The following is a 15,436-nucleotide window of genomic DNA, read 5'->3' as shown; positions in this document are numbered from 1 at the left end:
ACACTTCTGGGAAAAACAACACACGTAGAGCTGATTGGGTTCTCAGGATGAAAGAGAGGGAGGAGTTGACAACGATTTTGAGGTTTCAAGTCTGGGTGACTGAGAGGGTGATGATACATTAACTGAGATAGGGAACACAGGAAGAGAAGCAGATTTAGGGGAAGATGAGTTCGAAGCCAGTATTGTTGTTCCTCCATTTCCAGAATCTACTTCTAAGTCAGACCTCCTCACCAGTCTCAACAGGGACCCAGATCAGGCGGCAGCTCAGGGTGGATATTCTGGTTTGGGTCAGGTCAGAAGAAAGACAGCTATACATGTGCCCACAGAAGCCAAGACTGTACTTTCCACCCAAGACTGTGGGGCTTTGACCGAGGTTTCAGGGTGACTGAGTCCCGGAAAGAGCATAGCACAGGAGGGGGAGGAAGGACCAGACCCTCCACTCTACAAGATAAAATGACTTAGATGAGAAGGTGGTTGGGAGTGGTCATGGTGATGCTGGTGGTGGTGAACAGATCCTTCCCAGGATCTAGGTGGTCTGAGGATTCTTGAGTCTGTGACAGTATTGTGTGCCCACCCTCAGTCTCTACTTATAATGCCACTTTACAGCAGTGGTGGTACACCTACAGATTAGATTAACACTTAATCTCCCAGAGGATTTAGCCTGTGTCATAGCACACATTTGCCACACCCTCTGTAAAGCCCTGGTTTCTAAGGTTCTTTCCACCGGAAGCTATGACAGAAGGAAATGTGTGGGTGGGGAGGGGTAATGGGTGAGGGGCCCAGGTTCCTGACAGTCGACACCGAGGGAACGAAGAGCAAGCGCCATGTTGAAGCCACCATTGCCACTCAGATCCCTCTTATTCCTGCAGCTGCCTCTGCTGGGGGTGGGGCTGAATTCGACAGGCCCCAAGCCCAATGGGAATGAAGACATCACAGCTGGTGGGAAACCTGGGACTGAAGGGGGTTGGTGAGAAGAGAGGCTGTGGGAAGGGGCCTTACGGAAAGCTTGAACCTGCCATGGGACGTTAGAATGATGCGGGTAGAATTTAAGAGTACTGTGTAGAAGGAAAGGGGAAGGGTTCTCTGCCTCCTGCTGCTGCTTCTCCTGACCATCATTTCTTGTCTTCCCCTCCCCCACTTCATTTTCTCCCCAACCTAGATTTCTTCCTGACCGCTACACCCCCTGCGGCCCTCAGTGTTTCCACTCTGCCCCTCCCAGAGGTCCAGTGTTTTGTGTTCAATGTTGAGTACATGAATTGCACTTGGAACAGCAGCTCTGAGCCCCATCCCACCAACCTGACTCTGCACTATTGGTATGAGAAGGGAAGAGGGGAGCACAGGGGAGTAAGAGGAGGTGGGCTGGATGGGACTTCGTGGGGACCAAGAAAGAGGGTAGCCAGCATCCCAGCCTCCCTACCATTTTCTCATGGGGTAAGTCATACGTCAGTTCGGAGATGAGGCTGGGCTGTCTTATCTGTAGTCCCCAAGTTTATACCACTGTTCCCCTTCCTCTCAACCCTTCTCTAGGTACAAGAACTCCAATGATGATAGAGTCCAGGAGTGTGGCCACTATCTATTCTCTGGAGAGATCACTTCTGGCTGCTGGCTGCAAAAAGAGGAGATACATCTCTATGAAACATTTGTTGTCCAGCTCCAGGACCCACGGGAACCCAAGAGGCAGTCCACACAGAGGCTGAAATTGCAGAATCTGGGTAATGGGGAAAGGGCATCAAGAGTCCAGGGATATATTGTGGGGGTGCCGGGGAAATATTGTGGTGTGCTGGAGTGTCCGGAGTGGTTTTCTTTCACCTTAAGGGTACTTAAGCAGAAAGGAGGAGGCGAGGGATCCAATAGGGAAGGGAGAAGGGATCAGGGGCACTACCTTCAGGATCCTAACTTGTCTAGGCCAGGGGAATGACCACACACACACACACACACACACACGCATATCTCCAGTGATCCCCTGGGCTCCGGAGAACCTAACGCTTCGCAACCTGAGCGAAACCCAGCTAGAACTGACCTGGAGTAACAGACACTTGGACCACTGTCTGGAGCACCTTGTGCAGTACCGGAGTGACTGGGACCGCAGCTGGACAGTGAGTGACTGGGGTTATGAATGTAGCAGCTGAGGCCAAGCAAATGGGGATAAAGTATTCAATCAGCCACATAGGGGGGCCTGCTGTCAAGCTCCTGTCCTCTGCCTCCCAGTTCCTCTGCTCTGTCCACCCTCATCCAACTCCCTTTCCTATCATCACCCGTGACTTTCCAGTAACATTTCCGTACCCATACTTTCCTCAATGCCTGTTAAGCAAGTAAACAAAAGGAAGCCTTCAAGGGGATCTGGAGGGGAGGGATTAGATTCTAGTCAGTGAAGGGAGCAATGTGGCTTGAGCAGTCCAGAGAGGAGAGAAGAACTGGGGAGAACCAGATGACATGTGGGGAGGGGCAGCAGTTTTAATTCTTCCTTCTTTTTTAGACACCCATCTCTCCCTCACCCTCTTTCTCCCCAAGGAACAATCAGTGGACCACAGACATAGCTTCTCTCTGCCTAGCGTGGATGGGCAGAAATTCTACACGTTCCGTGTCCGGAGCCGCTATAACCCACTCTGTGGAAGCGCTCAGCGTTGGAGTGAATGGAGCCGCCCGATCCACTGGGGCAGCAATACTTCAAAGGGTAAAATGGGCCTAAGGCACCCCCCTACCCACGAACCCAGCACCCCAACCTTTCTAGCATCTCTGCCTTTTGCTCTACCGCTCAACCCCTAAGCCCCCAATTTTGGTGGCCCATCTCCCCTCACTGTTGAACCTCAACCCTCAGGTAGCAGGGCTTTTCTGTGTAGGGTTGGGTCAGTATGTTGTTGGAGTGTGTGTGTGTGTGTTGGGGGGGGGGTTGTTGAGAAGGAGACAGAGGGGATATAGAATGTATAAGATTCCCCTACAGCACTCCCAGAAATCGTGCATGGTAAAGATGGCTTTGGAAGCAGACAGATCTAGGGTTTAAACCTGCCTCTGCTACTTACTGCCTCTTTGACCTGGGGCATATCACTAACCTCTTTGATTCTGTTTCCTCATCTGTAGAGTGGAGATAACAATTGTTTGTCCCTCTCAGGAGTCATGAAGATTAAGTATATGGACAGTGTCTAGCACTGTGCCAGGCACCAAGTTGGGGCTGTACAAATGTTGGCACATAGTAGGGACGCTACAAATGTTAGGTCTCTTTCTCCTCCTTTTTTTTTTTTTTTTTATAGAGAATCCTTTGTTGTTTGCAATGGAAGCTGTGCTTATCCCCCTTGGCTCCGTGGGATTGATTATTAGCCTTATCTGTGTGTACTGCTGGCTGGAACGGTGAGATTTCAGATATACCAGGAAAATGAGGTGGGGGGTTGCCGCTGGGAATAAATAGTAGAGGAGGATTATCACAGGGTCTCCAGGAATAGAGGGCAGGACAGTAAGGAATGAGGGATCACTCCAGTGCGCATGCTGCTAGAAGGAAGCCACAGGAACAGAGAACACAGAATCCCTTCTTCATTCCATCTGGGAGAACTGGGAGATGGATAATAAAAGAGCATAACCTGCTGTGCCCCCTCTTTCTCCTCTGTCAGGACGATGCCCCGGATTCCTACCCTCAAGAACCTAGAGGATCTGGTTACTGAATACCACGGGAACTTTTCGGTGAGAACATTGTCAAAGGCAACTGCAGTTTGTCAACTAGCGACTGCCTGCCAGCAAGTCAGACAGAGTATGGGGAGCAGAGGGAATGGGAGGGGGCCTGCACTAACAGTCAGGATGTGGCCAACCGATTGGGGGATGGGCTGGATGGAGACACACAGAAGAACTGGTTACAAATTGGTTGAGGCAGATGGAAACAGTGGTACTGGGGGCCCCAAGAGTCTGTGTGTCCCTTCCGTGATCACTGCAGTTGCAGATGTTGGTTGTAAGAGCTCCCTTGGCACAGAGCATGGGTCTTTTACTCCCTGCCCCTAATTGACCCCTGACCTGGAGATATCTGTCTTTAGGCCTGGAGTGGAGTATCTAAGGGACTGGCGGAGAGTCTGCAGCCAGACTACAGTGAATGGCTCTGCCACGTCAGTGAGATTCCCCCAAAAGGAGGGGCTCCAGGGGAGGGGCCTGGGGGCTCCCCCTGCAGCCAGCATAGCCCCTACTGGGCTCCCCCGTGTTACACCCTGAAACCAGAGCCCTGATACCCTGACAGTACCCCAGAGTCCTGTAGTCCTAAATTGTACTAACTTCCCCTCATCCAGCCAGCATGGGTCCAATGCTCACCTCGCCCCCCCGTGGCTGATTCTGAATTTTATGCCCCCTATAACACCCCCCCCCCGGCCCCCGCCAACCCGCATTCAATTTCTCCTATCATCCAATTGGCCCTTTGCCCCAAAACCGAACCGGGTTTCTCATCTTCCCCAATCCAGCCCCTCTTCCTCACAGGATTGTTTCTCCCCACCATCCTTCCGTCCTTCCCTTCCTCTTTTCCATCTACCCTTCAATTATTCTTGAATCAATGAGAAATAAAGCTTCTGTTGATAATCATCAAGAATGTCTGTTGTTGGGGCAGGGGCAAGGGAAACGTGGGGTGCAATGAGTGGGGGAGGCATGGTGCTGACGGTAGGAAAAAGGAGTTGTAGACTCACGATGTGGAAGCAGTAGTACCACAAATGAACTAGAGAACAGGACTGTTCCAGAAACTTGGCTTTTCTCTAGGGGTCCTGCACTCCTTCCAGGATGCATTCTAGAATTAGATTTACCAGGGCACCTGAGCGGCCCAGTCGGTTAAGCGTCTGACTCTTGGTTTCAGCTCAGGTCATGATCTCATGGTTCGTGGGTTCGAGCCCCACAGCAGGCTCTGCATTGGCAGTGCGGAGCCTGCTTGGAATTCTCTCTCTTCCTCTCTCTGCCCCTCCCCTGCTCATATTCTCCCTCTCCCTCTCTCAAAATAAACAGATAAACATTTAAAAAAAGAATTAGATTTACTGTGGTGCTCCCACTCCCAGCAAATCTTTCACAGACCCCACTCAGGTTCTTCTCTCCTTATCCTTACTCCACCTTCTGCCACACATACCACTTCTGACCTCATAATCCCTCAACTGCAGCCTCAGGCCCCACCCCTAGGGATGCTGGTTATCCACAACTGCCAGTAGCTCTCTCTGGGCCCCTTCGGCCTATGCAATCCATCTACCTCTCTAGATCCCCAATCCTATGGGCCCACTTCCAGCTCCCCCAGGACCTCTAGAACACTCTCCTTCCAAATGACTCATCAGGCCTCTATCTGAAGAGTGAGAAGATCTTGAGAGCATGTTCATTTTCATCACACATGGAGGTGAGGGGCATCACAGAGCTGGAGTCTGTGTGTGGGGCCTGGGAGGTTTGAGGGCAGTGGAGATCACAGGGATGGCATGTATAACTAGAGAAGGGCCACATGGCCCATCCCATGTCTTCTCAGATAATCAGCAGTTTCTGGCCAATATCAATTGCTCTGTCCTTCTGTTGATGCACTACACCCGCAGAAAAGTAGGGTTGCCTAAAACAGGTGAGGAGTTGGGGGAGGGGACTGATGGCAGATGGTCAGAAGTAAGTAGGATCATTTCTAGCTCCCAAGCCCTCTGACTGGCAAGAAGAGAGCTCCTTGAATCTAACAGCTCTCTCCAACCCATTCAGGATAGGATCCCACTCTCCTTCCTTAACTGCCCCAATTACCCTATGGCCTCCCTCCAGACACCATCGACTTGTGTGACAAAACAGGGACAATGAAGATGTTTTTCGTGATGAAGACCCCTGGAGACTATGCCAGCAAATTCCTTACAGCTCGAAGCACCTACTACGTTTGTAAGGTGGAGCGTGGAGCACGAGGTAGAGGCTTGGGAGCACTCCTGAGAGAGCAAGGCCCTCAAAATGGATTGTGAACCTTGTCCTTAGCATAGGGTCCGCTCAACCAGATCCAAACTGACCATCTCTAGTCGGTGTAAGAAAGAGCACTGCCTCTATGACAATAGGGTAGGCTTACACATATTATGCCCCCCACCTAGAATTAGTCTTGAGGGGAGGAAATAGGGTACATCAGCTCAAGGTCGTGTTGAGTGCTAGGGTCCTGACATCTTGGGTTTTGGAAGGGTGGAGACTGGGTGGCAGGGGCTGGGGATAGCACACTTCTGTGTTCATAGGAACCCGACTAGAGAATGCCTACAAAGCTTTTGTGCCCCTTCTGAAGAATCCAGAACCTGAGCTAATCGGTAAGGAACATGATGGAGGAAGGAGAAACATGGAAAAGACCTTATGTAGCTGGATGATATAGTATATTCTCTGTATAGAGTGGGAATGGTGTGATATGGCAGGTAGGATCACAGGATCCTAGGAAAAGGGGAATACAGCCTAGGTCCACTTTAGGATGGATGTGTAGCTCAAACCAGATGGAGTTGTATATGTCACTCACCCCTACCCCCACCCCCATTTCTCAAGCATTGTCTTGATATATTTCCCTATCAAAACCCCATCGTTTCCATCTTGCTCTTGATCCTTTTCTCTTGGAGTCTTGGTGACCCAATTCGCAATGAAAAGAGCAAAACCTAGGCACCTTCAGATCACTCCTCAGCCTAGCTTTAGGCCCATTACTCCAAGTGATCACCGGAATTATGGGAGGGATGGGATGGGTAGATAAGATCTCTAGTCCTCAGAGGCAGGGGGGATGGGGGGTGCCTTTTCCTGGTTCTTAGAAAACTTGCGCTCACAATGTGGTGTCATGGAGAAGAATCGATTGAAAATGCTTAAAATCCAAGAAGCCAAGAAAGTCGTTGCAATTGAATCCACTGCGAACGCCCCAGTAAGGCTCCCCAAATGTGCTCTGCCCCCCCCACACTCCCCCCTCCCTCCCAGCCAACACAAGCCTCCTGCACCTTGGCCCCCTGGAATGAATTTCCTTTCCAAGTCCAAGGTCCAAGCCCAAGACCTACCTCCAACCTCTTTTGGCCTGCCTCTGGCCCTAGTTTGTAGAAAGCTTCCCTGCAGGGGCCTCTTTATCTACTTATGGACGTTTTCCTTTTCCAGTCTAAGTCTACCGGAAGATCAGATGAAGAGGGGCCCCCTCCCCCTCGCAGGGGTCTGACCCTTAAGACCAGAGCAGACGTTTTCAGTAGAAGGGATAGACATCGCTAACTGAATAAAGTGACCAAGTGAGAGCAGTAATATTAGGTATGGAATTGCTGGAATTTTATATGAGGCCCCTTTTTCAAGAAAAGACACCGTCTCCCAATATCTGTACCAAGGCTTGAGTGTGCCCCAGGCACCGTGGAGGTTCTGAGGGTGGGGAGGAGTGGCAGGAGAGGGCTGGGGTGGGGGAGCACATGGGTGGGGGTGAGGAAAAACCGTGAAGTCTCCTACAATGAGCCTTTGAGGGACAGAGTAGGGGGTGGGGTCTTCTCCAACCAAACTACCTCCCCTCCAGAGAGGCCTATCACTCTATCCAGAGAGCCTGCCTACTATTGCTGGGGTTAGGTGACGGATTGGCATCTTCACTCCCCGCCACCACAATCTACCGACTCTTCCTGCTGAAATTCCCCAACCCCCTACTTCTCTGCCTCCTCGCTGTCCCTCCCGCCCGTCCTCTGCCTTTTCCCCACCCCCCCCCCACCTCTTATCCGAGGGGAGCAGAAAGGCAGCAGAAACCAGAGCTGGTTATAGGCATTTATTGAATTTATTCATTTATTGATTTGACACACTTCCCCACTCCAATCTAGCACATGATACAATCTGGGTAGGCCAGGCGCTGACACAGGAAATGATGGGAACCCACAGCAGGGGCGGGGGGGGGGGGGGGGGGGGAGGGGACAATGCAAAGGGGACTGGGGGAGGGGCTGCTTTGGGGGCTGGGGTGGAGAAGGAGCCCCAGATGGCCACCCTGGCAGGTGCTAGTAAACCTGATCCACATTCTCCTCCATCCCGCTCATTTCCCAGACCCTCAGCCAAGCTCCCCAGCTCCCCCTTCCCTGTTCCGCCCCTCCCCCTGCCTGCCACCACACACACTTCCACATAACCCCTGTAGTCAGGCAAGGGGAAGAAGGGCAGGAACAGCTGTCAGGGGCCTGGAACAGGGAGGTCTCTGTGCCTAACTTTACCACCCTAAATCCTTCCCTCTTCTCCCCCTCCCCTTCCCCGGCCGCAAACTAATTCCAGGCCTTCAATGCACTCTCCCACCATAGCATTAACCCACAGCGGGTCATTCGAGAGTGTGGCTGCACCCGAACACCACATGCTCCCAGACACAAGGTGAATGAGGGGGCCTGGCTTAGCTTTTTCCATAGGGAAAGTCTAAGCTAGTTCCGCCCAGACCTTGTTCTCCACATCTCCACGTCTCCATGTCATCGTCGCTGGAGTTCTTTCCCCTGCTCTCCACTGCTGCTCCCCTGCCCCCTGCTCTCTGTCGGCCTGGTGTTCTCTCATCCCGTTTCCCATGTTTCCCCGAGTAATGTCTGTAGTGTTTGTATCATGTCACTATGACAAAGCCTTCAGAAAGAAAAAAAAAAAGCATTCTCCCCACCACTAGCACCTTGCCACTGTTAAAAATCTCTATATTTGTGTTTATATTTCTTTAAAAGTTTATAAAAAGCCTTTCTGTGATCTGCAGCCTTCCAAGGGTGATTTGGCCTGGTGAGCCTCTCCAGTGCTCAGACCTTGGCCCTTCCAGGTCCCTATTACCCTCCCCCCCACCCCACACCACTGGCCTAGGGGGCCACTGCATAAAAATCCAAGGCTTAACCTAGCCTGGACCAGCTCAGATAAGACTACAAAAAATCCTGCTCCCAAAGGCAGGGGTAAGGCCACTGGTGACTTCACATTTCCAACAGCATTGCCCACCCCTGCTATAAAACCTAGGGAGTGGGAATCGGGGGGAGCCTAGGAAGGCTCCCAAGAGGGGGCCTCACCCCCTAATTGGCACAGTGAGAATAAGCCCTTTCTCCCTTTCCCCCACCCCTTTCCCTCCCTCCCTCCCCCCATAGTTCCCATATGGGGTAGCTTTATCTTTCTAATTTCCTCAACACCTGTGTGAGCAGACCCCACCCTAGCTCTAAAGCAGGGTCCCAAATTCCCAGGGAAGGGTCAAGGGTAAAGAGTGGATATGGGCACGCCTGGCTCCACCTCTGAAGCAGGGGACAAAGCTTCTAGCCATGGCTCAGGGATCTGTGGGAAGAAGAAAACAGAAGACAAGGTAAGAGGCTGATCTGGGGCGTGACAACTTTCCACCATTAAGGTCACACGCCCCCAAAACAGAGACAGCCCTTCCCCACACGTTTTCCTGTGCTCATGCTAGGGGTGGGCTTTGCTGAAGGGCCTGGAGGTCCCATCTGGAAACTCTGCCTCTCCACTATGATACCCTCCCAATTCCCCAGGAGCTCCAGCTACTCCTTGCTCTAAATCTCCCTCTTGCTCAGCTCATGGGACTAGCTGGGCACCTAGGGGGTGGCCAGAGGTTGTGAGATGCTACTGTTGATTAAGAGGTACCATACCTGGCTCAAAGTTGAAGTCCAATCCCTCGCCCCCATCCATGAGGTCACTGATGATGTTATCCACGTCACACTCCAGGTTCTCCATGTACATATCGAGATCTAGATCCTGAGGCATTCTGTCTTGGCTTGCAGCTTCCGTAGCAGGTGTGAGCACAGGAGTCCCCAGGGTCTTGGGGATGGGAGCACCTGCCATGACTGGAGGTGGCGCTATCATAGAGAGGGTGGGAACCAGACTGCTGGGGCCTGGGGCCTCTAGGGGCTTGGGACACAGGCCAACCCCTGTGGCTAGCTTACTGGAGGAAGGTATGCCCCCCAGCAACAGAAGTGTCGGAGCCTGGGACAGAATGGGATCTACCTGGGTCATGAGGACATCAGCGGGGGGTGGTGGCGTATCAGAGGTGAGCAGGGCCTCCAGAGACTGGGAGCTTGAGAAGCACCCTTCTCCTGCTGACAGGGGCCCCTCTGCTGGGCTGAAGAGGGAGGTGCTGTAGGTGTGTAAGGGACCTGTCACCCCAGGATGCTGCAAAGAGAAGCCAGAGAGACTACTCCGAGATAGCAGGGAATGGGAAGATGTGAGATTGAGCCCATCTAACAGCTCCAGATCTTCATTTAGGGTGGGAGGGACACCCCCTGCATAGCTGCTGACGGAGGCTGGTATCTCCTCCTCTGCCAGCACCTCAGACTCTCGCCTCATGGGGGAGTGCCTTGTGCTGACACTGCTAGCATTTGAACTGCTTCGTGGACGGAAGGTGGTCCACACATCTGCTTCTTCAGGGTTTCGAGAGCAAGGGCTGCCTGACCACTTGGTGAAGTGGCCAACGGGGCTGGTTGGAGTGGCACCTTCAGGCGGGGCTGGCAGCACGGCTGGTTTCTTCTTGGGGGCCTTGCTGCGGCCCCGAAGCAGCTTGCTGCTGCTATCCATGGAGGCTGCCCGGCGGCGGGGAGCCTTGCCGCTCTTGCCTCCCTCAGGGTTCAGCATCCACCAAGAGCTCTTGCCAGTAGCCTCGTTGTGAACCTTGATGAACTTGCTGTGCAGGGACAGGTTGTGGCGGATCGAGTTCTGGAGGGGGCAGAGGCAGCAGGAAAGGGGCATGAGGTACGTGCAGGGGAGGTCAGTGGCCAGCAGTCCAGCCTCAAAGGATGCTGGGACATAGCAGGGGCATTCCTCGAAACTCAGAGCTATCCAAATCCAGAGGAGAACAGGCAAAGGTAGGGGCAGGGAAGGAGGGTGTGTGTGTGGGGAGACCATACACAGTTCCCACCCAAAGGCAAGACACTCAGCCTCTGCTCCAGACTTTTTGGCACAAGGGCCCAGGAGACAGCCTGAGTAACAACCTACTGCAGAGGGCACTGGGCCTGCTCTGGAAAAGCTCACAGCACTGCACACCTCCCAGGTCTCTGAGGGGCTGTCTGGTGTTGGTGGTCACTGGGGAGACACACTCCTGGTTCAGCAAGAGCTAGGATTAGGTGGGGAAAGAGAATTCCACAGCTCCAATCTCTTTCCTTGAGCGGAGGCTTGGGTGGAGTTTACGGGAAAGTGGCGTAACACCAGCCCAGGACTGACCGACCCTGTGTTGAGCCAGTTCTCTGAATAGGCTGAGGGGCTGGACCCTCAACAGAGCTGGCGCTCTACTCCCCATGGGGCGCTGGAGCCCCAGCTCTCCATAGGATTTGCAGATTCCTTTGTTCCTGATTCCTCCCGATCACTGGGCACACACCCTCAACTTCACTCAGGCCAGGCTTCTCACCGTGCCTCAAATCCACAAGGCACATTCCTTATCCTAGGAAGGATCTCCCCTCAGTAAATTCTGCTAGTTCCTCAAGACCAAGCAGAAGTCCCCTCTCTTCTATTAAGTGGCTGCCTGACTGCTGCTGCCAAATTTCTTGTGTGGTATTTTTAATCTGTTCTACACCACCTTACCCAACCTATATTGTACTATTTACCATCTCATGCAATTACACACATCAAGTATAAGTGCCCATGGCGCAGGCCATGTTGTCCAGTCAGGCAGCCCTCAAACGGTGCCCCCCTCAGAGTGCCAAGCTGCCAGTACATAATCGATATGTTACCTTATTGGTGGGTGGCCCCTTGAGGCTCTATCGGCTTTGGAGTGCCTCGGGTATTGGAAGCTCCATGTTCTCCCTTCCTCCTTTCCTCCCTCTGTTCTCCCTTTCTCCCTCACTGCTGATATTCTGAGAGAGATAAGTTTTTTTTTTTCCTCAGGGGCCTAGGGAGCTGAGATTGGTAGCTTCTTGAGCCCCCAGAGCAGCTTATTGCTACTGGTTGCCCCAGGCTAGTTACACCATCCTTTTGTGTCCCCGCCGCCCCCCCCCCCACCTCCCTACTCTTTCCTACCTCCTTTCCCCTACTTCTCCTCAGGAATTTGTGCCTAAGATCTCCAACCTTAGGGGCATTTGACCTCCCACATGGAGCTCTTCAGTGTTTGGAAAATCAAGAGGAGCCCAGAAGGGCTTGGAGCAAAACTAGAGGCTGAGGCTATGGACAGTCAGAAACACATGAATTGATTTCTGACTGGTGCTCCAGATAAGGAGACCCCTCTGCCTGGGGAAAGATGCTTAAGTAGCTTCTTGTTCCAGGGCTCTTGAGGCAAAGAACTCCTTGTCTCCCTGGGACCCTTCAGTAATGGCATTCCTAACCACACTGGCTGCATTGGTACTCCTGGTTCTTTCGAGGAATCCCACTTGTCCACCTACACAGTAACCGTCCATCCTTAGTAACTGAGAACCACTGTGACTTCTGGCACTGTGACTCCCCACCCCTTCCATCCTTTAACTCTGGGTCTGCTGAGAAGGTCCGTTCCTTTCTCCACACTCAATACCCATGAGGCCCATTCTTCTATCCCCTCTCCTTTAGGCCTCAGAACTAGTACAACCTCCTACCTGGACAGGTCAGCTCCTTATAATTCTTACCTGTTAGAAGTGGGGGAGTGACTCCCTATAATTCTTACCTGTTGGAAGTGGGGGGTGACTGGTAATTGTTCCCCAAGCCACCTAAACTAAGCTTTCTTGTTCTAAGTGAGTGCCACCCCCCCCCCACCGTGGGGTGGGAGTAATCTCAGCACATCCCCAGAGAAGCCAGTTCAGGCTGTGAAGCTTACTCCTTGGAGTGGGGGTGGGGGGTGGGGGGTGGGGGATGAGAGCCTTGAAGGCCCAGCACTCAGCCCAATGAAGAGAATTTGGTAGCATGGGCTAGCAGAAAGAATATATGATTTATAGTTAGACCTGAGTTCAAGTCCTCACTCTGCTGATATTAGGCGAGCTTCCTGACCTTTCCATGCCTTAGTTTCCCAGTATGTAAAACGTGGAATCTCAAGAATTGCTGGGAAAATTAATAAAACAAAAAATGTCAAAACTACTTTGTAAACTAAAAAGCCGCAAATAAGTGTAAATTATAAGGAGGGACTACACTCCCACAGCATAACTAACAACTCATGATTATTTCTTCTACCCTGGAAAATGAACCTAAGGGAAAAGAAAAAACAGCTGTGTAGGCTGGGTCCAAGGAGGGGAGGGAGCTCTTTATGAGCTGAGACTGTGGCATGGCAGTCTACCCAGAAATAGTGCCAAGGGTCTCAGTCAGCTGTCCTGTTTTCTGTCCTGCCCAACTCCTAGGAATACTGCAGATCTGATCCCTCCGTCCATCTACTCTACCTAGGGGAGGACCCTCTGCTCATTCAACCCTCTGTACTTTCTTGTACGCTGATGTCACCACCTACGGGGGTGCGGGATGTCAAGGAGTTGAAGCTCCCCGTTTCACGATTAAGGCCCCTTCTCAGGACAAGTTTTCCGAGCATCTAGTGAGATCTTTCCTCACAGTTTCTTCATGGAAGGCCAAGAGAGCTCCCAACCTTTTGCTCTAAAGTCAGAGCCTTGTCTCTCTCTCTCTCTCTCTCTCTCTCTCTTTTTTTTTGTAACTAATATTCCTCAACAGTAAATGAAAACTCTTCCCCTCCCAGACTTAGATAGCACCTTACTAGGGAGTTTCTTAGCACTACAGGGTAAACTGAGGCAGGTAGCAGCTCATGCCCCCTTTTTTCCCTCCTGGTCCATAGGATCAGCTACCTTACCCCATGAATATCACCTTTTTTTTTTTTTTTAACCTATGCCACTCTACCTCCTCTTCTTGGGTAGAGGAGTTCTTGAACAGTACCTCTACCCTGAGGTATTGAGAAGCAAGCAGGGAATCCAAGTAATCCCACAGGAATGGGAGAAAAGGTGTTGGGGTGGGAGGTGGGGGAGGAGGGAAGGCCAGGTTCATGTGGGGAATCCACACAGTTCCTGCTGTACATAGGATAAAGACTTCTCTGTGGGAATAAGTGTTTGGGGCAGCTCAAGCCAAAGTGCTGGGAGTGCTGAGCAGTGAGCAGAGAATTCAATTTTCTCCAAGGCAAGGACAGTGTCTTATTCATCTGCGATCCTCCAGCATCAAGCACTGAGCGTGGTATATACTATGTCCTAAGTAAATGTTTGTGTAATTGATGATTGAAGGTGGGTCTCTCGGGTGGGGGCGTAAAAGGGGCCCCAGAACGGCAGCAAGGAGGCTAGGGATCCCAGGGGCAGATGGTATTGGGACAGAGGTAAGGGGGTCATAGTTACCTTCCATCCTGCTGAGCTGTTGCTGTCACCCTTGTCCTTGAAGTAGGGCACAGTGCGGACCATCCACTCATAGATCTGGGCGAGTGTCAGTCGCTTCTCGGGGGCGCTTTCAATGGCCTGGCTGATGAGTTCTGCATATGACTGATTTCCCCAGGCATTCCGGCGGGAGCCTCCCTTCCGAGGACCTGTTACAGCCCCCAGGATCCCGGGCTGGGGGCCCCCTGCCGGCTCGGGGAGCTGGGAGGGCAACAGGATCGGGTCTGAGCGCCCCTCCGTGTGTACCTTCTCTCCCAGACCCGGCTCCACCTCGGGCGGCTCAGGCGGCTCGGACGCCTCGGTAGCGAGCTCTGGTCGGGGAAGGGGCCAGGTGCAGGAGCGGGGACGGCTCTGGGGTTCGAAGTCGGGATCGAGGTCTATGATCGCAGCAGCCTCTGTGGCTGAATTCTCATTCCTTGGATCCATACGTGGAGTTGGACCTCCGCCACTCAGCGTTCAGAGGAGCCTGCCACAGTCCCTCACGATGCCTCCCCCCAGGGGGGAAGCACCGAGGGCCAGGAGGCACATTCCTGCCGGTCCTCAGAAAGTCGCGAACTTCCCCCTCGCCCCAGGACGCTAGCCCCCAAGCTGTCCCTTCTACACAGTTCTCTGATCCTCTTCTCGACTACAAGCGGACAGCCTCAGAGCTCTTTCTGAGACACCACCTGTAACCTCCGCCTAGCGAAGGCACTTTTTTTCCAACCTCTCACTCAGCTTCCTGCTCTTTTAAACCTGAGGCACCGTATCCCCTCATACATTGCGCTCCCATCACCAAACGTCTCCTTAGCCGCGGTTCCCTCCCCCTTTTAAGTTGCTGCCCCCCGGACACTCCTCCCAAATTTCCTCCACCCGGATCACTGCCCTCCCCCACGCCCCGCTCCCCCGCGTCACTTGCCCCTCCCCTAGCTGCCCCTCCCCCCGCCTCTTCCTTTCCCTCCACTCTTAATCGGGTCCACGTCCCCGCGGCCCCAGCCTCTCCTATTCCCGCACCAATTCCCCTATCAACCCCCCCACCCCCCGCCCCCCGGGTTTCCTTTTTGTTTTGCTCCCAGCCGCAGCCCCCGCCTGACGTCTCTGTTTACCACTCGCCGGGGCAGCCATCTGCGCACGCGCCTGGAGAGCCAGTTGGGAAACCGAGTTCTTCAGTCGTGCCACCCTAGTCGGCCTTACGGACTACATTTCCCGTCCTACTTCGCGGCCAGGAGCCCGATAAGGGCGGCTGGAGAGCGGCGTGGCAGGATATAGGGAGGTGGAACTTTAATTAATAGAGG

The 15,436-nt window shown here is 52.9% G+C and overlaps 3 protein-coding genes across 5 annotated transcripts; 2 read left to right on the top strand and 1 right to left on the bottom strand.

The window, feature by feature from the left end:
* The first annotated feature begins 775 nt into the window (after positions 1–775).
* Positions 776–4,552, top strand: IL2RG (interleukin 2 receptor subunit gamma). The gene is made up of 8 exons (XM_045470952.1): positions 776–939; positions 1,160–1,313; positions 1,528–1,712; positions 1,957–2,096; positions 2,512–2,674; positions 3,249–3,345; positions 3,603–3,672; positions 4,017–4,552. Exons 1-8 carry the CDS (start codon positions 825–827, stop codon positions 4,200–4,202), a joined length of 1,110 nt encoding a protein of 369 aa, XP_045326908.1. The 5' UTR covers positions 776–824; the 3' UTR covers positions 4,203–4,552.
* A 348-nt stretch (positions 4,553–4,900) lies between these two features.
* CXHXorf65 (chromosome X CXorf65 homolog) lies at positions 4,901–7,194 on the top strand. Of its 3 annotated transcripts, XM_045470949.1 has the most exons (6): positions 4,901–5,335; positions 5,459–5,545; positions 5,731–5,865; positions 6,177–6,245; positions 6,726–6,832; positions 7,057–7,194. In XM_045470949.1, exons 1-6 carry the CDS (start codon positions 5,311–5,313, stop codon positions 7,162–7,164), a joined length of 531 nt encoding a protein of 176 aa, XP_045326905.1. In that variant the 5' UTR covers positions 4,901–5,310; the 3' UTR covers positions 7,165–7,194. The 3 variants fall into 3 exon arrangements, with proteins under 3 accessions (XP_045326905.1, XP_045326907.1, XP_045326906.1); XM_045470951.1 differs by lacking the exon at positions 5,459–5,545; XM_045470950.1 differs by lacking the exon at positions 6,177–6,245.
* Positions 7,195–7,678: 484 nt separating this feature from the next.
* FOXO4 (forkhead box O4) lies at positions 7,679–15,043 on the bottom strand. The gene is made up of 3 exons (XM_045470948.1): positions 14,130–15,043; positions 9,513–10,572; positions 7,679–9,186 (listed from the first exon to the last, which is right to left on the bottom strand). The coding sequence occupies exons 1-3, from the start codon at positions 14,589–14,591 to the stop codon at positions 9,179–9,181; spliced, it is 1,530 nt and encodes a 509-aa protein (XP_045326904.1). The 5' UTR covers positions 14,592–15,043; the 3' UTR covers positions 7,679–9,178.
* Positions 15,044–15,436: the final 393 nt, after the last annotated feature.

The sequence above is a fragment of the Leopardus geoffroyi genome, chromosome X, assembly GCF_018350155.1.
Source record: "Leopardus geoffroyi isolate Oge1 chromosome X, O.geoffroyi_Oge1_pat1.0, whole genome shotgun sequence".
Lineage (NCBI taxonomy): Eukaryota > Metazoa > Chordata > Mammalia > Carnivora > Felidae > Leopardus > Leopardus geoffroyi.
Note: the sequence above shows the minus strand (reverse complement) of the source record. Positions and strands in the feature narration are given on the sequence as shown.